This window comes from Lepisma saccharinum, chromosome 12, assembly GCF_977018435.1.
Source record: "Lepisma saccharinum chromosome 12, izLepSacc3.1, whole genome shotgun sequence".
Taxonomy (NCBI): domain Eukaryota; kingdom Metazoa; phylum Arthropoda; class Insecta; order Zygentoma; family Lepismatidae; genus Lepisma; species Lepisma saccharinum.
Genome location: NC_139240.1, coordinates 62,280,201 through 62,302,722, shown reverse-complemented (window position 1 = coordinate 62,302,722; position 22,522 = coordinate 62,280,201). Strand labels below are relative to the sequence as shown.

Here is a 22,522-nt window from a genome sequence, read left to right as displayed (position 1 = left end):
TTATGCAATTTATTCAGTATGAATGACTTTTCGTTTTTCAAATTTAGAGCTGTCTTTAGCTCCTTCTAAAAAAATCTTGAAAACCTTACACTGCACTAAAACGTTCATTTTTGATTCAACTATACTTAAAAGTTTCCCCCTTGAGACAATATAGCTATGGATTCTGTGCTTGCATTTATCTTGCAAGAACATTTTTTAAAATAAATATAGTCATCATAATTTTTTTTATAAAGGAAACAAATAAAACATCTTTTTGTGAATCTGTTAGTGATTGAAGCATGAATATTTTACTTTGAAATATTGATTATATTAAACAAACTTTCTTGTTGCCATCTAGTGACAAACAATATAAACAAAACGTGAGTCTGCAATGATGCCCATTTGACTTGATATATATGCTTCCATGTTTCAAATTCGTTCGTCTCATGTTGTTTCGAGCCTGCGTATCTTTACAGTGGCTATAAATGTTCTAAAATGTAATGCTTATTTTGCATAATTTTTACCTACAAGCTGATTTTGGGGTAATTTTGGCTCTCGTTTTCTTTCTGTATGTCTTTGATGTAGACTTCTGGAAGCAGCAATTTACTTCTTGGATTGAATGGTAGAATTCGAAAATACCTTATAACTTCGTTCCTGCATTTTACATTCAACTTTTTCGATCAAATGTTATTTTGTTTTAAGTTTGTTTATTCTGTTCGAATACTAACTAAATGTTCTATCATGAACAATAAAAATAACAACCTTTCTGATTTCTTGAAACTTGATATGAACGATGCTAATTTCCTTGGGGGGAGGGGCATAGGTGGGTTTTGTGTGACGTCAGGACAAGCAGAGGCGCCATGTTTGCGACCAATTTTATTTGTTGTTTGCAAGGAGATATCCACCACGTAACGTTCGTTACTTCTGCACCAACTGTGTTAGTATCTTCCGCCCGCCAGTTTGAATTCCATATACCTACAAGAACTAGCCTCAATCATGGCTGCTCGAAGCCACAATGCAACGGTTTGTGACGTAGGTGAAACACATCTATATAGAATTTATATTTCTAGGACCATATCTCCTATGCTTATTGCCCCATAGCAGTTATAAATTTTGTGGTATATTATTTTGATGTTATGTACCCAACACACTTTACTTGTAAGATTGCATGTACAGTGGGATCCATGAGTATTACCGTGCAAATTGTCCATGACTATTTTCATTAATTTTTCTCTCACATCCTATGTGTTTTTAAGCGATGGATTTTTATGTATGCTGGTGCAGAAGTTGTCAACAACTTGTTTTGAGTTTTCTTTTAAATCTTGAAGCTCTTATTGGGTCAAATAAAGTGCACGAACATGGTGATGGACAATTTGCACGGTAATACTCACGGATCCCACTGTACGTACGTATGTCCTGCAAGTTTTACAAGACCTATAACTGCGAAACGGGAACTGCAAATATGTAACAACAGCTCAATCTTCCCGATGACGTAGCTAGTGGTGGCCAGTGGCGGGTGACGGTGCGAGAGGGGAAAACTCCAACACCGCGTTATCGCGGTTTAAATTGTATGAAGAGCCATTGGTTTCAGGCATGAATCACGAAAGCCTTGCACTAATGATTTAGGGCGCCATATTCCTCGTCAGACTAGCTCGTTACCTTGAATTTAAAATTAGAACGTGTCCATTTCGTGACTTTCACCTCAGATTTATTGACGCTCCTTAGATTAATATTTAAATAAGGAACTTCAGGATACACGCTGTTAAAAACGCGGGAAAAGTTTCCTTCGATGTTGTGAGGGCTCAGGCATATTGGTCTTTATGAGCCAACAAATATAACGTGCAACAATTGCGAATTGTGCGGAAAATAACAATAAAAAGCGATAGTAAACTTATTCGTGAGCTAACAAGAACAACAATGAAAGACTTTGCCAATTAAAGAAAGTTGAAATACTGAACGTTTTTAATGAAGTGTTAACCACAATTAAAACCTACTTTTCAACAGCGAATTTTCCCAAACACAACTCTAGAAGTGAAAGGGAAGGGCCCAGTGTGCGAATTAATGGAAAGGGGGGGATACCAGGGATTTACCCCCACAAATATTTTTATCCCCGGTAAAATAAAATTATTTTTATCCCTGCCATGGACGTTTCTATTCCCATCAAAGAAAATGTAATTGAAAGCACACAGTATACCATTTCTAACTATGTAACGAACACCATATGTAAAAGTATAGTGAGAAGTAAACTTGAGAATGCGTCAATAATATGATCCCCTCTCTATAAATCTGATGAAATAATCTGGAAATAATTCCAAAAATATTTCTAAGATATTTATATATTTTTAAAAAACTATAATAGACCACCACAAATGACAACGCCCTACAGAGACCTCCTTCTGGAATTCAATTTCGAAACTCTTAGTAATAGGCGAAAAATGTTAGATCAGTTGTTCCTGTACAAAACAGTAACTGCATATTAGATAATAGTTTATTTCTTGGACAACTTCAGTTTAATATAAGGAGTAATAATTTACGTTGTAGGAATATTTTCATCCCCAAAATTAAAAAAACAACAAAAATTTAAGAGCTGCCCGATTAATAGAATTTGTGATATGTAAATGAAATTATGATTAATAATCATTCCATAGATTTTTCAATGCCATTTTTGACTTACAAGAAAACATTAGAGTCAATTCTGAAGGTACGAATATGTGATAGTTACTACATAATAACTGTAGACTATATGATTATTATTTTTTCTATATTTTAATTATAAACTATTCTGTATGACCATACTTACGTAATGAATACAATTTGTGACTGCATTGGATATGTATCTATTGTAATTGCAGTTATATTGTAATTCTGTAATTTTGCAATTACTGTTCATCATTATTATTATTATTATTATGTAAGACTTCTGTCATTGGAGGATATACCTCTGTTGAAGGTAATAATAAATAAATAAATAAACATAACTGAAATATCATTCGTGTCCATTAACTGCCCAGTCATCAAAGATTTCCCTGCGGAAAAATATGCAGCCTTGTGGATTAAAGCAGGACACAATGCTCCAACTGACCAACCAACTGACATGTATTAAAGTGTTCACAAGAAACTTGTAAGTAGCTTAAATGGAAATTAAGTTTGAGCTTGGCAATAGAAATTTGGTCAAATTTTCGGTGTCACTAGCTCGATAGCTCTTTTTGTGTATAAGTTTGGGCTGTCTTAGGCCCGCTGTAGACGAAAGCATTTTCCTTTACCATTTTTCTTAACATTTACGCCATGACCCAAATCCTACCGTGTAAAGTGAAAAATCTTATTGCATTTCAGCTACCATGGCATTCCCCAAGGATAGGCTCGGTCCGTAGCATTTTTCGTAGCGTAACCAATCAGAAGCGACCTCTAGGTCACGAGTGAAGTTGTAATGGCGGCCGCGTGAGATGTAAACAATGTATCACTTCACATTTTTAAAAGCCGATAACTATTCAACCGAGAGGAATACCGTTTCGTATAAAACGTTATTAGGTACAAAACAATGGCGCTGCTTAAATACATACTTTACAACGTTTACTGTACACATATGGAAGAATATTTTAGTTGTTTCAAATGTAAACACCGTGCACTCAGCATAGATGGTGTAACTCGACGTGCCTTTCATGCTGTATATGTTATACATTGTAATCACAAAGGTAGCCGAAAAGTTACATGAAATGTTTGCGTGTAAAAGTACTATCTGTTATAAATTTTTTGGAAGCATTTACATAGCATTTATGCTAGCAAAAAAGCTAAAGGATATGCTTTCGTCTAAAGCTGGCGTTAGAATGTAAATATACTAAGCAGTGGCGACTATTGGGTATCAAATTGACGGGCGGGGGGGGCTCAAAACTGGGGGAGTAAGAATAGTTTATTTTCTCTTTGGTATACAAGGTTAGCATTGAAAGTTCATTGTGCGGAGAACAAGTACCCCCACGTCCCCTAATCGCCGTCACTGATACCACAGATAAATACTGATACCCAATTTTATTACGTTATTTCTTCAGTAACTGTGAGGAATGAGGATACTATCCAGGTATTATCTAGAATGTATTATTTACATACGAGGGTCGTTCAAGTCAATCGGGGACTTTTTTTTTCAGGTTTAAATAGACGCCTAGGCTGGAGGTTTTGTATGCAGTAGGAACTGGCAACTGTGTGCTGTTACTGGTAGGCGGCGCTCATTTCCCGCGTTTCTGCATAGATCGTTATTCAAGATGGCGGACAACAGTGTGAATGTCTACATGGAACAGCGTGTTGTGATGAAGTTTTTAGTGAACGAGGACAGAAAACGTGCAGAAATTTACAGAAGACTTCAGTCTCAGTACGGTGATGAGACACTCTGTCTCAGTAAGACATTTGAATGGTGTAAGAGCTTCAAAGATGGCCGTATCTCTATTACTGACGATCCCGGTCGTGGTGGATCACAGCCCACGGCAGTCATTCCTGGAAACATTCAGCGCGTGGAGCAGCTGATCCTGAACAATCTTCGCATAACCTGTCGTGAAATTGCAAAGGTGTGTAATCTGTCGTTAGGAACAGTGAACATAATAATTCATGATCATTTGTTGTTCCGAAAAGTGAGTGGACGGTGGGTCCCAAAGCAGCTGTCCGCTTTTGACAGACACAGAAGAGTTGAAGTCTGCAGAGAACTCAAGGACCGCTATGACATGGAAGGCCCGGATTTTCTGAATCGCATCATGACATGTGACGAAACATGGGTTCACCATTTCACTCCAGAATCCAAAAGAGCATCGATGCAGTGGAAGCATACGGAATCACCACCTCCCAAGAAATTTAGAACAGTTGCGTCTGCTGGTAAAGTGATGGGGTCATTCCACGTCAATTCATCCAGGCCATGTCACCCACCATCCCCGATTTTGATGAAATTCAGTATGCTTATAGAATCTTTGATGCTGATTACAAAAATGACAACTTTTTAAAAATTGGTCAAGGGGTTCAGAAGTTACGAGCTTTTTAAGAACTCCCTGTACGCCACATGCAGCTCTACTTTGAATGACACGCATTAGGTTATAAACGATCGTATCTTCCGTCGGGTTTGCCGTAGAAACTTCAAGTTTGTTTTCTTTTGTTCAGAATAGTATAAGCTTTCATTTAAATAACGTTTCAGATGAATGCATCAATAAACATGTATTTTTATATATAGTTTTATGTATTTTTTTAGAAAAATAAATGACTAATTTCAAGAGCGAATTTCATGCAATGCCCCCCCCTTCAATTTGCCCTCAATTTTATATGTAAGTAGCTCAGAGTGTGTACTAATGCCTGATGGAAAAATTTGGATGGGCGGTTCAGAGACAGGGTGATAAAAAATCATTTGCATAAAATGACATTAAAAGTAAATGTTATTTATAATGCTTATTTATTTAGCACAAAGCCTGAAGTACATTATGTTTCAAGCTACAATATTCAAAATTTATGTTCATTATGTGTGAATGTAAGCATAGGCGTAACCTGCCGGGGGCAAAGGGAAGCTCTTGCCCTCTCCCAAATTTATATATTAATTTAAAATTTGCAAGTAATAATTACAGTGGAACCCCGATTTAAGTTCCTCGATTTTACATTTTCCTTCATTTTGCATTCCATCTTGGTAGTCCCAACATAGCAAATTGTTTAGAAATTTTCCAAGATTTTACATTTTCCCACATATTAAGTTTTTTTTCAGCTTGATCTCCTGGATAACGTAAAATCGAGGTTTTACTGTATCTAAGTTAGTTTCCACAGTCTTATTTTCTTAAAAAATATATATATTACATAATTATATATATATAATCATTATTAACATTCCCAAGTTTAGCAAATGAGTCATTCCATGCCAAATCAACACAGATATGTGCAATTTTAAACCTGACCATCTCCGATTTTCATGAAATTTGGGGAGTTGAAACTATGCACAGAAATTAGTAACTATGAAAATTTTTAGTCTCGTGCGTCTTGTAATTGTTAAATTGTTCAAGGTCAAAGTTTGCAGAAATTGCCTTTTTTGAGCCCGCTTAGCTATACTAAATGTGCTGTAACTCCGCCCCTATTTCACCTAGGAAGCTCAAATAAAGCTTATTGTACAGGGAATTGAACAAGCTTTCCAGTGATATATAACAAGCATACCTTTGGATAAAAATATAATTTTGTCACGTGACCTTGACTTTTAACCTTGAATATCTCGAAACATGTCATCACCAAAAATCGTGAAAAAAATATATTTGGTCACTCATACCATACTCTAAAACATACCAAAACATCATTCTGGGACTGCAATGGGATCAGAAGATACAAAATAATATATGTAACTATGTGACTGATAAAAGCCACAATACACGAACTATGAAGAGTCAAATGTCCCTTAACACTCCCTACAAAATGTGAAGGAGTTATCCTGGGTATAATTGGTCATAAAAGAAATAGGTTAGGCACAGGGAGATTTCTAGCCGTGTGTGTCAAGCGCAGATCCGGCATATTGTTGACCGCCATATTGAATTCAACGCAAACATTTCAAAGGAAAGGGGGTTATGTGATATATCAAATCAGGCTAGAATTTCACGAGAAATGAAGTGACGAAGGATTTTCCAACATATATTTAACCAGAAAAAATTTATTACTGCATGCTTGTAACCATTTTCTCCTTTTCGAGGTGTTAAAAACAAAGCATTGGAATGCTCCTAACATGTTAGGAACTCATCGAGATCACGCTTACATCTTGGGAGAGAAAGAAGTATACGCACCATTGCATATGATTTTAATCAGCTACATTCACCAAATAGTTGAATAGTGAAGAATATTGGGAAAAGTATCTCAAACAATTACGTGACACTTCCTTTGGAATGAAAAATTCTTCAGTGACGAGGCAAATTTTTATGTTCACGGTGAAGTTAATAAAAATAATATGCAATACCTGTGATTTGCTCAGTCGAATGGTTGTTGCTGGTAAGCTAATGATGTGGTATAGTGTATGGCGAACGGAAATGGTTGGTCCATATTCAACAACGGAACCTTAAATGTTGAGGGCTTCTTGGATTTGTTAAGTGAACAGGTTTTTTCACCCTTGCTTACGGGATATGGCACTTTTCTAGAGTTTTGAAACAGGTCAGAGTGTGACCACACTATGTAGACATTTTCGCAATTTCTTCATGGTAATTTTCTAGGTAGATTGATGGGTACACGGGGATCTATTAAAAGGCCTGAACATTCCCCAGATATAACATCTTAGGAGGTCTTTTACCTTCAGAAAGATTTGAAGAGAATGGTGCATGCACTAAAAGTCCCTGACATTGACCATCTGAGAGAAGGCATAGTTGCTCCTTGCGATGTTGTTGCACATGCTACATTACCAAATGTTCTATGCGAGTGTGAGAAACGTCAACGAGTGTGCTCACAGGAACATTGACAACATTACAATGTGCATATATCGTAAGTGAAAGATATGTGTATAACTTTTTGCTGGCGTAAGATACGTTGGAAAATCCTTCGTCACTTTATTTCTCGTGAAATTCTAGCCTCATTTGATATATCACATCACCCCCTTTCCTTTGAAATGTTTGCGTTGAATTCAATATGGCAAAGGTAAAAAGGTAAAGTGTTCCCCTGTGCATAGCACCACGCCATGAAGGCGTATAGGGGGTGTGGGGGTAACGCCCCACACTTTCTTGATCCGGTCGTGAGTGGGGGTAATTCAATATGGCGGTCAACAATATGCCGGACCTGCGCTTGACACACACGGCTAGAAATCTCCCTGTGCCTAACCTATTTCTTTCATGACAAATTATACCCAGGATAACTCCTTCACATTTTGTAGGGAGTGTTAAGGGACATTTGACTCTTCATAGTTCGTGTATTGTGGCTTTTATCAGTCACATAGTTACAGATATAATTTTGTATCTTCTGATCCCATTGCAGTCCCAGAATGATTTTTTGGTATGTCTTAGAGTATGGTATGAGGGACCAAATATATTTTTTTCACGATTTTTGGTGATGACGTGTTTTGAGATATTCAAGGTCAAAAGTCAAGGTCACGTGACAAAATTATATTTTTATCCAAAGGTATGCTTGTTATATATCACTGGAAAGCTTGTTCAATTCCCTGTACAATAAGCTTTATTTGACCTTCCTAGGTGAAATAGGGGCGGAGTTACAGCAGATTTAGTATAGCTAAGCGGGCTCAAAAAGTGCAATTTATGCTAACTTTGACCTTGAATAATTTAACAATTACAAGACGCACGAAACTAAAAATTTTTATACTTACTAAGTTCCATGCATAGTTTCAATTCCCCAAATTCCATGAAAATCGGAGATGGTCAGGTCAAAGGCTGTGTTGATTTCGCATGGAATGACTCAAATATATCTTCGAGAACATTCTTTTTGTGCATCTTATCTCAATATGCAAGTTCTTTTTTGGCTACTCTTCACGAGGATACATAATATGAAGTAAGAATTAATACTACACATTTGTGCTGATTGAAGTTTTTTCAACTAACTAACTAACTAACTCCCTAGCCTTCCCAAACCCGAAGGTTCATGGCTGCAGCAACACAGGCCTTCCATCTGTCCCTATCTTGAGCAAGTTCTATATACTCTTTTCCATCCCTACCGATTTCCCTTAGGTCCATCTCAACGTTGTCCCTCCATCTTCGTCTTGGCCTTCCTACAGGTCTCTTACCATCAGGTTTCCCAACAAGAATCCTGTAAACTCCTCTTTCCTCTTCCATTCGTGCCACATGGCCTGCCCACCTAAGCCTTCTTGATTTAATTATTCTAATAATATCTGGACATGAATAGAAATTATGTAGTTCTAAATTATATAACCTTCTCTACTCACCTGTCTCCTCATCCCTTTTAGGTCCAAATATTTTCCTAAGGATCTTATTTTCAAATACTCTCAATTTATGTTCCTCTTTCAATGTAAGGGACCAAGTTTCACATCCATATAATACTACAGGCAAAATTAAATATTACTGTTTTGTATATTTTAACTTTTAGTTTCTTAGATACTTGTAAATTTTAATTAATCTATAAATTTGGGAGGGGGCAAGTGCTTACGCTTGCCCCCGCCAGGTTACGCCTATGTTTACATTCACACATAATGAACATAAATTTTGAATATTGTAGCTTAGAACATCTTGTACTTCAGGCTTTGTGCTAAATACATGAGCATTTTTAATAAGATTTACTTTTAATGTCATTTTTTGCAAATGATTTTTTTATCACCCTGTCTCTGAACCGCCCATCCAAATTTTTCCATCAGGCATTAGTACACACTCTGACCTACCTACGTATAAAATTGGGGGGAAATTGAAGGGGGGGCATTGCATGAAATTCGCTCTTGAAATTAGTCATTTATTTTTCTAAAAAAATACATAAAACTATATATAAAAATACATGTTTATTGATGCATTCATCTGAAACGTTATTTAAATGAAAGCTTATACTATTCTGAACAAAAGAAAACAAAACTTGAAGTTTCTACGGCAAACACGAGGGAAGATACAATCGTTTATAACCTAATGCGTGTCATTCAAAGTGGAGCCGCATGTGGCGTACACGGAGATCTTAAAAAGCGCGTAACTTCTGAATCCCTTCACCAATTTTAAAAAAGTTGTCATTTTTGTAATCAGCATCAAAAGTTCTATAAGCATACCGAATTTCATCAAAATCGGGGATGGTGGGTGACATTTTCACAAAATTCTGGATGATTTGACATGGAATGACCCGATGGCAAGTGTCTTTTGGGATAAACAGGGGATTATTCACGTTGATTTTTTACCCCATGGTGTCACTATCAACAGTGAGTATTACTGCCGTGTTCTGCGTGATGTGCATAAGAGTTTACGGAAGAAACGTCCGGGTTTCATCACAAAGGGTGTTCTCTTTTTGCAAGACAATGCACGACCGCATACCGCTCAACGCACATTCCAAACATTCCAGGAAATCGGCTGGGAGATATTACCACACACCCCCTATAGTCCTGACTTAGCGACAAGTGATTTTCACCTGTTTGGACCCCTGAAGGAATTCCTTGGAGGAAAACATTTCAACACTGATGATGAAGTGAAGAATGCTGTCCTACAATGGTTCCGCCGTAATGATAAATCCTTCTATGCGGAAGCATTCCAGGCGTTAGTTAAACGCTGGGATAAGTGTATAACTGTAGCAGGAGGTTATGTGGAAAAATAAATCCAGTTACCACACTTTGAAATTTGTTCTTCTATTTTTTTTAAAAAAAAGTCCCCGATTGACTTGAACGACCCTCGTAGATGTAAATATGTAAGCCATTGATGCACTGAGGCTTCGCAGAATCGCATGGAGCCGTTTTCTCGGGAATCCCCATCCCTCCGGGGAGGTGGGAGTCCGGTGACGTCAGTTTTTGACCTCGACAGAGATGAAATACAGCAGCGCCATCTCTTATTCTTTCTGGCAGAATAAGTGGAAGCAAGAATGAGCGTAATCAGCGCCTCTCAACGGATTATTACAAAACTTCTTGGGAGTGGCAATTCTCAGTGGAAGGTCAGTGCACCGGTTTTCCTGCCTCTTTCCATATCTGCTTACATACCTTTATCTGTGCTGATACTAAATGTTTCTAAATTAAGTGTGAATGCTATCATAAGATTTAATGGTCTAGGTTAGAACCAATCTTCTAAGGTACATGTAGGCCTACTTAGAACCGCAAGGCAATAGTTAAGTTTACTAAACGGTAATATACAGGGTGTCTCACGGGATATATCATTTGGCAACCGTGCTAAGACATGGGCACCCTCGAACATGTACTTCAGGTAATCTTACTAACAGTGGTATGCCATTCATTACAGGATGGCACGTTGGCCAGTCCAGATCCGCAATGAGGCAGTGGAGTAGTTCGCATGTGTGGTGTGAGGAAACTAGAGAGAGAATGTGAGTGCGACAGGGCGAGAGGGAAGAAAGACGAACCAGATAGACAGCTTGACCAAAATGATAAAACCCCTGTGGCACTGTTGGATTTTCAGCCGGCATGGAGTAGAGGGAGCAATCAGCTGTTCAATATGTAATCCTGCCCCTGCGTTGCCAAAATTTGCTGCATTCTTCATCACGTAGTCGTCATCTTTAGTTCTTGCAGAGTGTTTGTGTCATCATTAAAGGGAAAACTGTACACAACGAAGTAGAAACGTAATATTTAGAGTTCGCGACTTTCAGGTAAAAAATGTAAATTCATGGTTCATAACAACATGTTATTCTCGATATTTTGCTTAATGAGATACATTTCAGTTGCAATTGAGATAGTTGCCAATAGATGTCACTGTTATTTTCCAATTGTAAGATTTACATTATATCTTTATTTTAAGAGCTGCAGGAACTATTTCAAAATTATCAATTGCAGAGTAATACGATTATTTAATTTTTTGAAACAAAATTATTGATAAATAGGAAGTACTTAAGTACTTGATAAATAGGAAGTACTTAAGTAAATTTTAAAATATTGATTTTCAACTAACCGTTATATTGGATTATATTTGTATGGACAGTCGTAGGCAAAAAAATAACGAGATAGGGAGAAATGAATTTTTAGACAGGTACGTAGAGCGCGCGCTCGGGTTGTACCTGAATTTGTAAATAAAATATAAGGTTTCTGGTGCCATATAATAATATAAATTTACAATATCGATGCATTCCTGAACATGTAAGCAACATACAGATCTTGTAGATGGTTTAACAATGTTAATTGTGCTCTGAAAACTATTAACTGAGATAACGCAACATTCAATATTTGTTAAATTCTTATTTACGTCGACTGTGCGTCCTCACAATAGATGTGTTTCACCTACGTCACAAACTGTTGCATTGTGGGATCGAGCAGCCATGATTGTGGCGGGTTCTTGTAAACATTCGGAATTCAATCGGGCGGGTGGGAGACTTGAACCTTGTTTACGATGGTATCCTATACTTTATGCAATATTAGGTTGTTTAGGTTTAATAGGCACTCACGTTTATCCTTGAATTTTCCGAGAAAGAACAAAAGGTGCAATTCAAGTCACAGAATTTTCCGATTGTTAATTAGAATACGCCGTCATGGCGAGAATAAATCGTGCCAACATTAATGAACAAAATAAACAGTACAGAGCGGTGGGGTGAACATTTATTTTCAGGTAAGTTCATGTATCGCATTTCTCTGTAACTTTTATTACAAATAGATTGAACGGGTGTTTTTTATCAAACTTGCAAGTAGCGTTCCTTGTTATTGTTTTATTTTGTAGAAAGGTGTTGATAAGTTTAACGATAAAAATGATAACGTTCAAAGTTAAATTCATCTTGATAATTGCACTCTTGTACTTGATTATTTATATTTAATTCATTAACACAAATGTTATTAATTGTTATCCTATTCATGAGAAAAGGTGCCGGTAGGAGGTTTTGCGTACTGTCAGAAAAAAGCACTGCTTGGTTAAAACATGTTAATGATATATCAAAGCATAGGCGTGCGCACGGGGGGGGGGGCAAGTGCCCCCCCCCAATCACGGACGTTCCCAAATTTTTTCCACGAAGGGACAAGCAAGGTATTTTTCCATGGACCATTTTACCCCGATAATAGTGTTGCCCCTCAAAAAACATCATTTGAATTTGAAATTATCGCATTCCTGCGTCCCCATTACATAATAATTAATGTAAATTACTATGACTGAAATCAAACTATACGTGTGAAATATACGTTTTCGAAGAGGAAGGTGTGGCCATCCATGCCCCCTTCAATACGTTCCATGCTCCTATATTACTATACTTTCACCTAGAAATTTAGTGTAGAGGAATCTAATCGCTGTTATTAAATGATATTATACTCTTTAAGAAAATGAAGTATTTTCAAGCCGATGAAAGTGCAAAGCAACTATGGAGGAAGGAGGTGCAGTGGTGCACCCACAAGGGGCAGGGGGGCATTGCCTGATCCAAACCCTGAACGGAAATCAATTATAGGGGGGCAGACATAGAAGTAAAAGAAAGCAAGACTAGCAGAGTCTACAAGTAGCAGGACAAAACGATACTCAAGATGGAATTAGTTTTCACGTCCATCTTGCATTATTTCTTCCAGATGGCCAGGAGCACCTGCAGGGGGCACAAAAGGGCAATTGTCCCCTTGACTTCAAGTTTTATACAAATAAAAATACATTTCGTAAAATGTTCTTGCTCGCTTCGCTCGCAATGTATGCTTTCATTACAGTCTTGTCAAGTTCAGTGCCGTAGCCACAGGGAGCGGCGGGAGTTGTCCCTGGGCGCCAACCTCTGATCGAGAAAAATTGTAAAAGAGAATGTCATGGTGTCAGTCCCATGAATTTGTTTGCGCTCTATTAAATCAATACTGTTATCAACTTGAAAAATTTGGATCGAAAATTTATTTTGCACGCTTCGCTCGCAATTTCCCGACTGAACATTCAAATCTTTTGTAAATCAGAGGGTCTGTGCACGCTTATGTATCAAATTATCTCAAATTGATTGATTTATTTTGTTTATTTTAGTTCGTTTTTCTGCTATATTTGGCTAGTTGTTAAGATAAGTCATGAGATTCGAATCCGGGACCCCTAACATCGTAGTGCGTTGTGCTAACCACTCCGTCACTGAGGCCTGCATATCCCAAATTGTTAAAGCAAGGAGTGAAATTACTGTATTTGAACAACTCAACATTTCAAATTACTGCGCTTGAACAAACGTTAAAGGGAAACACAGAAGATAATAGCTGAGTCTTGGAATTTTCAGATAATCTGTACTCAAGGTCGTCAATGACCACTTTCTCCCACCCCGAGAGGGAAACATAGGTTACTTACACAATGTAAATATTTCAAGCAGAATCCGAACTAATAAATACGAAAACAAACTGATTCCATGTAGGGTTCAAGTAAATAAACACAGGTGAACAGCAGAGGTGTCTCCTGAACGCATGCGGTGCATGATGCACATGCGTCAATTGTGGGGAAAGGACAGCTTGCTCTCTAATTTATTCATATAGGAGAAGTATTTATTTTACACGAGAGCGCTCAACTAAGATTATATTACATTTCTTGGATCTTAAGTGACGCATGCGTCAATTGTTGGAAAATAATTATTACTTTATTTCACTTCAGATCCAAGTAATGTAATATAATCTTAGTTGAGTGCTCTCGTGTAAAATAAATACTTCTACTATATGAAGAAATTAGAATGTAGAAATGCTCATTAATGTCGTCGCAGAGCAAGCTGTCCTTATCCCCACAATTGACGCATGCGCAGCATGAACCGCATGCGTTCAGGAGACGCCTCTGGGTGAACTAGAGTTGGCCTTTTCGTTGCCTTTTTATGCAATGTTACCGACATTTTACACAGTACCAACAACAATCGTGCGCTTGGTGCAGGTGTAACGAACGCTACGTAGTGGATATTTCCTTGCAAACGACAAACAAAATTGGCTGCAAACATGGCGGTTGTGCGCATACTGACGTCACATGAAACCCACCTATAGAACAGAAAAACAAGACACAATCAATAGGATCATAATAGCTTTCTGTATACAACAATACTTTTAAAATTATCTTTCTAGGCTCTGTCCATAAGGTGCAAAGTACATACTTGAAGTGTGGTTTTGACGGAAGTGACGTCACCTAGTACAGTTCGAAAGCGCCAAGAACAGAAGCACGCAAGTACGGAGCTCTCAGCACAGATGCTTGGTGACTAGGTCACGTGATATCCACACGCGTTGCTCATTTGTTTTGAATCGCGGAGATAGAAAGCTAGCAACACGGATAAAATATGCGTTATGGGTCAGCAAGTTGTTGGTTAAAGTTCTTCTAATGTGTGGAAATGTATGTGTACGAACATTTGATAATGCTATGTGATTTCTATGGTGAAAAACAAGTGTTTTAAACGCGGGGAAAAAAATGAGTACTCAGTTTTATCTACTGATCGTATTTGGCGCTGCAGTCAAAGTACAATTCGAAAGACTTTCACTTCCAGTCCACGGCACTCCAAGACCATACTCGGAGGATGCTCGCTTCAAATACGGTCTTGCACCTTTCGGACACGGCCTAAGTAGTAGAAATGGTCACCTCTTACGTACATCAAGCATATTCAAGAAACAGTCAAGAGAACAACGTAAAAGCAATATGAAAGCTTTGAAAGAACTTTCATGTTCAGAATAATAGATACCAATCAACAAGTATTTACGGCAATATGAATGAAGAATATTAATATGATGTGGTTTATATGAAATAAGACAAAAAAACATTTACGCGGCGATTGGGTGCCAAAACTACGGGGCAAGGAGTTTACTTTTCTTAGTGCGGGGCAACTGACCCCTTAATCGCCGCCACTGGACAAAACTAGGCACATATAGTTTACTCTTTTCGTTTTGGAAAATGCCTTTATAATAAAAATAATTTTAAAGGAAAATTGTCATGGAAAAATCACCATATAGACAAAACTGTGACAATTCGCGATTAAAATTAACCGATATGCCATCTGGTGGGATTTTCAGGAAGTACTCTAAGTAGAATACGTTGTGTTGAAGTCGTTTAAAGTGTGGGGAATATATGAGAGAGTAAGGTCTACTGTTCAGGTTTTTTTTGCTCTAAATCGTTTTATGGGTCAGAACAAATTAAAAGTTTTCATGTGTTTCCACCCCGTGGAATCAACAAAATGAAATTTGTTAATAAATCAGGGAAAACGTAATTGACAGAAGATTGGTATGGGGGATATAACACTGTAATTCGGCAAGGAAATTACGAAGAATGCACGAGTCTGCTTACTTTAGTTTTCGAGAGATAAATATATATTACCATAAAAGTAAAGTTTTAAATTGTACTTTATAAATAAAGCTTTTATTTTTCGAAAAATCATGAAGCGTCTTACCCAATGCGTCCATGTATTACCGGTATTACGTATGTGTGAAATTTGGAACAGGTGCAAGTCGATTAAGAGGGAAGATGAAAATAGTTTGAGAGTGAATTAATGTCAAATGTACCAAGAAAAAAGTGGACTTGCTAATGTTACTGTTTCATTCGGTACGATGTCCTTTTTAAGTGACTATAGCCTGGTCATGAAATCGTGAATATTATTATTATTAAACCAGCCTTTCTCTTTCGAGAAAGAACTGCAACGATATGTTCGCAATTTTCGCCTGTCCCAGCTTTTCAAGTACAGGTCAATTTTAATTCCTTTATTTTCAAATAATTTCCGAGAACCCCAGTTACAACATGACGTGCAGATGATACAGCACTGCTTTGGACAACCAGTGCGTATACATAGTTTCGTCTGCATTTTCCGTGTTATTTTTGCCTATCATAATTAAATGCTTCGTTCTCAGTACAGCTTCACGTTTGTTAGAGTACCTGGAATTCACATCGCATTCGCAATATTTAAAAATAATGCGTAATTTAAACGTTTTCTACCGTACCAGTTATGACAACACGCTGCTATTTTGTACTACTGCTGAATGTAAACAAAGATTTATCCTACTTAGAGCGGCCATATTGGAAGCGACACTAGCGCTCAGGTGGTAATTTTAATCGCGAATAGTTATTTTTGAGAGCATTTTAGCCAGAACTTCAAAATTTCGATATATAACACATTGTACAAACGTTTAATGTTCGGAATGTGTCCTAAAACCTGAAAATTTGGCGTTCCTCTTTATTTGTTCGAATGAATAGCAGGCCTAATGTTTGTGCTCCAAATACGAACAGAAAGTAAATTTTCGTTCTGTACCTCGATTCAATAACATGTGTTGAATACATGGGATATCATATTGAGCTTGAGACTTGAGGTTATTTCTTATAGGGTTCAGCAGGGTAGTTTTCAGGGACTTCAATAAGGAGGGCCGGGTGGACACTGGACACTGCCCCTCGAAATTTTCCCTTTCCCATCAAAAATTTTCTTTGGTTTGGAGGAGATTTTACTTAAACATTTTAAACAAACCTACAAATCATATTTTTTAATTCTTATTTTTGGGATATGGACTAAATTAAATAATAATAATAATAATTTAATGCATACATTTATTTTTAAAAAAAACTACTGTTATATATTAATGAGCACTTATACGCCACAGAAATTGTATGTGTGACGTTACATTGCTACTTAACGTAAGTCTGAATAATATAATACCCCTTCCCGCAGAACTTAAATTATGCGATGGCCCCGGAGACAAAAAAACTGAAGTAAATCTACGATGAACCATTGTTAATCGTTAACGAAATAATCGATATCTGACACTGAACGGTGCAAAATAATTAATATTCATTAAATTAACAAATGAATCAACACATGGATCCAATCCACTACAGACTAAATCCAACAACAACGTGATTGTGTATTAATCTTAAAAACGGAATGAAGAAGAAGATTCGATTGTCAGGGATTTGATTGATCATTATCACGCTCTTTTCAGACAACTCGTACATTGCACGTACAGAACAACATTATTTACATACCAGAAGGAAAATACCGTGCATGGTACAATCTTCCGTCACTTCGACGTGTGGTTACTGGTTAGTGATCACTCCTTAATTATAACCTTACGCGTATTGCATGGTATTGTTGTTAGTCTTAAATTGTTACCAGTCTTCGACATGATACCTTTCAGCCGCACCGCGGGGTGGGGGGATGAACCAAGGGGGGGCAGTTGCTCCCCTTAATCATGGACGTCCGCAGATTTTTTTCAACGGAGGGTCAAGCAAGATATTTTCCATGGGGTATAGCACCCCGATAATAGTGTTCCCCCTTCAAAAAACAACACTTGAATTTTAAATTATCGCATTAATGTAAATTACTATAACTGAAATCAAATTATACTCGTGAAATATATACTTTTACCTTGACATTCGATTTCTAAGGGGGAGTGTGGCCATCGTTGCTCCCCCTTCCACACGCCCATGTCCCTATATTAATGTACTTTCATCTAGAAATTTAGCGTAGAGGAATGTTATCGCTCTTACTAAACAATATCATACGTTATGCTCTTAAGAAAAATAAAGTATTTTCAAGATGATTAAACTTCAAAGCAACTACAGGGGAAGCAGGTGCAGCGACGCAACGACAGGGGATGGGGGGCAATGCCCAACCTTGGACGGAAATCAATTCTAGGGGGGAAAAGGGGGGCAAACATTGAGGTAAAAGAAAGCAAGACTAGTAGAATATAAGAATAGCAGGACAAAAGGATACTCAACTTGGAATTAGTTTTCACGTCTTTCTTGCATTATTTCTTCCAGACGGCCAAGAGCACCTCCAGGGTGGCACAAAAGGAAATTGCCCCCCTCGATATCAAATTTTATACAAATAAAAATACATTTCTTAAAATTTTCTTGCTCGCTTCGCTCGCAGTCCTTGCTTTCTTACAGTCTTGTCAAGTTCAGAGCTGTAGCTAGAAGACGGCGGGAGTTGGCCCTGGGCGCCGAACAATCTAACTGAAGAAAATTGTAATAAGAGAATGCCATGGCGCCCCATGATTTTTTTTTGTGCCATATTAAATCAATATTGTTTTCACTTTGCAAAACTTTGGATCTAAAAATGTTCTTGCTCGCTTCGCTCGTAAATTTTTGGGTTCTATAATGCATTGTAAATTACCAGAGAGAGAAGTTAGAACCATTAAGTACTTCAGACTATTGCTGCTAAACAGTTTGTCTTATATGCACGAACACAATTCGCGATTAAAATTAACCGATATGCCATCTGCCGGGATTTTCAGGAAGTACTCTAAGTAAGATACGTTGTGTTGAAGTCGTTTAAAGCATGGTGAATATGCGAGACAGTAAGGTCTACTGTTCAGGTTTTTTTGTTTTTTTTTTTGCTCTAAATCGTTTTATGGGTCAGAACAAATTAAAAGTTTTCATGTGTTTCCACCCCGTGGAATCAACAAAATGAAATTTGTTAATAAATCAGGGAAAACGTAATTGACAGAAGATTGGTATGGGGGATATAACACTGTAATTCGGCAAGGAAATTACGAAGAATGCACGAGTCTGCTTACTTTATTTATCGAGAGATAAATATATATTTCCATGAGAGTAAAGTTTTAAATTGTACTTTATAAATAAAGCTTTTTTTTTTCGAAAAATCATGAAGCGTCTTAACCAATGCGTCCATGTATTACCTGTGCTACTAATGTGTGAAATTTGGAACAGGTGCAAGTCGATTAAGAGGGAAGATGAAAGTAGTTTGAGAATGAATTAATGTCAAATGTAACCAGAAAAAAAGTGGATATGCTAATGTTACTGTTTCATTCAGTACGATGTCCTTTTTCAGTGAGTATAGCCTGGTCATGAAATCGTGAATATTATTATTAAACCAGCCTTTCTCTTTCGAGAAAGAACTGCAACGATATAATCGCAATTTTCTCCTGTCCCAGCTTTTCAAGTACAGGCTAATTTCAATTTCTTTATTTTCCAATAATTTCCGAGAACCCCAGATACAACATGACGTGCAGATGATACAGCACTGTTTTGGACAATCAGTGCGTATAATAATAATATAATAATAATAACATATCTTTATTGAGCGGGCGAGGTTCAGCGTACGTTGTTCTCCCACCTACATACTTCGTCTGCATTTTCCGTGTTATTTTTGCCTATCATAATTAAATGCTTCGTTCTCAGTACAGCTTCACGTTTGTTAGAGTACCTGGAATTCACATCGCATTCGCAATATTTAAAAATAATGCGTAATTTAAACGTTTTCTACCATACCAGTCATGACAACACGCTGCTCTTTTGTACTACTGCTGAATGTAAACAAAGATCTATCCTACTTAGAGCGGCCATATTGGAAGCGACACTAGCGCTCAGGTGGTAATTTTAATCGCGAATTGTTTGCAGGCAAAGAAGCGCGGCATATTTCATATATGGTGCCACTATGTTGCTGCATTATATTAGTACACGCACACGCGCATACACATCAATGCAATGAAACTAAAACAGTGAGATAAAATGAGGTTTTTCTTTCCCAACTGAACTTTCATCAAGGCTTTTTGGCCCCCATATTTAGAGAGTCTATAGCTGGGTTTCATGTGACGTCAGGATTTGCAGCGCCGCCATGGTTGCCGCAAAGCTGTTTGTCGTCTGCAAGGAAATATTTATTTATTAGTGGTTCAGATTCTGCTTGAAATATTTACATCCAGTTTCCCGCTCGGGGTAGGAGAAAGTGGGCATCGACGACCTTGAATGAGTGAAAATTCCAAGACTCAGCCATTATCTTTTGACGTTTGTTCAAGCGCAGTAACTTCAAATGTTGAGTTGTTCAAAAACAGTAATTTCACTCCTTGCTTTAACAAATTTTGATATGGAGGCCTCAGTGACGGAGTGCTTAGCACAACGCACTACGATGCTAGAGGTCCTGGATTCGAATCTTGGCCTGGGCATGACTGGTCTTAACAACTAGCCAAATGTAGCAGAAAAATGAAGTAAAATATACCAAATAAGTCAATCAATGGACATTTCCACTTTGACATGAAAAACGTTTTAAATCCATTCATTTTACGGATAATGACACAAACATGAGATGTGCAAAATATCTCGGCAATATTTGTTTCGGTTCTCGAGAAACACGCCTTCAAACACCGCTGAAATTCACCTCCTACGTCACGGATTTGAAAACGTCCTCTCCACAGACAGGAGGTCCTCTGACGTCATCACTTAGAAATGCAAGCAGGCGGGGCCTCTGCTCGTCCCGTCAACTTAGCATGAGCCGCGGAAGCGACAGAAAATTCACTTGTTACTGTGTAAAACAAGTATCTTACAACTTCTGGAACTTAAATAGTGGCAACTATTTATTCACAACCGATACACAAGAGTTACATGTTTGTACCTGTTACTGTCCTTCAAAGTAGTCACCAGCGTTGTGTAGAACCCGTTGCCAGCGATGTGGAAGGCGTAGTATACCGTTAGCAGAGCCTGTTCTGTTGATGGTGCGAATGGAGCGGTCTACTGCCTGTTGAATCTCTGGAACAGTTCTGAAGCGAATGCCACGAAGTGGTTCCTTCATCTTCGGAATCAAATCAAAGTCACAAGGACTTAAGTCCGGGGAGTATGGTGGATGGAACAGTACTTCTCAGTCCCATCGACCGAACAGAGCAGCTACAGCTTGCGCTGTATGCGCCCGTGCATTGTCGTGCAAAATGATGGGTGGGTTGCGCAGAAAGTGTCGCCGCGTCTTTCGCAAAGCTGGTCGCAGTTGATGCTCCAAAAATGAACAGTAATACTGGGCATTGACAGTCTGCCGTGGAGGAACGTAATGCGTTAGGATAACACCATCACAGTCGTACACCAGAATCACCATAACTTTCACCACACCGGGTCTCTGACGCACTTTCGACTTTCGCGGCGACCCATAATGACGCCATTCGTTGGATTGACGTTTCAGTGTTGGCTCGTAAGATCTGGCCCATGTCTCATCCAGTGTTACGATACGGCGTAAGAAAGCCTCACCTTCGCGCTCATAGCGCTCCAAGTGCGTCTGAGCAGCGTCGTAACGCATCCATTTCGGAATTTCCGTCAACTCATGCGGAACCCATCGTGATGCAATTTTGCGCATGCCCAGGCGTTCCTTCAGGATGCGAAGCACAGTCGTATCCGCTAATCCGGTTTTGTGGGCGAGCTCACGAATCGTCATGCTTCGATCACTGTCCACTAACGTGGCAACAGCTTGCACTTCTTCTTCAGAGACGCTAGGACGACCTGCCCGATGCATGTCTGCCACAGTTTGCCGACCTTCGTTGAAGGCTTTTACCCACCATGCCACTGTTCTGTCCGATTCCCCGTACGCCTCTTGAAGCCCTTGATGACACTGTCGTGCTGTACGACCTCTGGCACATTCAATCTTGATCCAACTCCGTTGTTCCTGTTTGGAAAACATAGTGACCTTCACGTTAGACCGCTCGCTCACAAGTGACTGTGTTTCCCTTAGTGTTGCCAACAGTACGAGAGAAAAACGGGCTACATCGCACCCAAAATGGAGCTAAAATTCACATCCAAGGGGCTAGATTTACAAAGGTGCGGCTGCGTACTGAAAAAAAATCTGGTTCTTAATTCTTGGGTGTTTTTTGGTGCAAAATTTCTGAAACCGAAGCACGCACGAACTAGTCTCTGGTCGAGCCTCACTGTTACGAACGATTCGTCGATTCCGCACCGCATTTCTGTGAACTTTCAACGACCAGATGCAATGCAACTGAACAAAGATTGGCATTTCCTGGAATCGATGCTATCCGTAATTCGCCTCGGGCTGCACAGCATGCCAAAACAAGGGGATGTGAGAATGTGCACTTGCTACCTGCTCCCCAGGAGGGGTCGCAGGACGAGCTTGCAGGTGCAGAGGAGGGTCGGTTATGTGAATTCTTCCTTGCGTGTTGCAATGGTTCTTATTAAGCTGAAAATATGAGTTTACTTTACTGAAAATACCAAAAAACATTTCATTACTGAAAGGGCTAGATTTGTAGCAAGATTTCTCTCTGTAGGGCTAAAAAGCCCCTTGGGGCTTTTGCTGAATTTTGGGTCTGAGTACGTACTCAAAAGGGCCAGTTCTG

General features: G+C 38.4%; 1 protein-coding gene across 1 annotated transcript; it reads right to left on the bottom strand.

The window, feature by feature from the left end:
* Positions 1 to 21,051: 21,051 nt before the first annotated feature.
* Positions 21,052 to 21,855, bottom strand: LOC145996357 (histone-lysine N-methyltransferase SETMAR-like). Its single transcript, XM_083132788.1, has one exon. It carries the CDS (start codon positions 21,853 to 21,855, stop codon positions 21,052 to 21,054), a length of 804 nt encoding a protein of 267 aa, XP_082988914.1.
* Between the last annotated feature and the right edge of the window lie 667 nt (positions 21,856 to 22,522).

Excerpts from the sequence above, each read along its gene's own strand:
- LOC145996357 (XM_083132788.1), bottom strand. The coding sequence starts at position 21,855 with ATGTTTTCCAAACAGGAACAACGGAGTTGGATCAAGATTGAATGTGCC.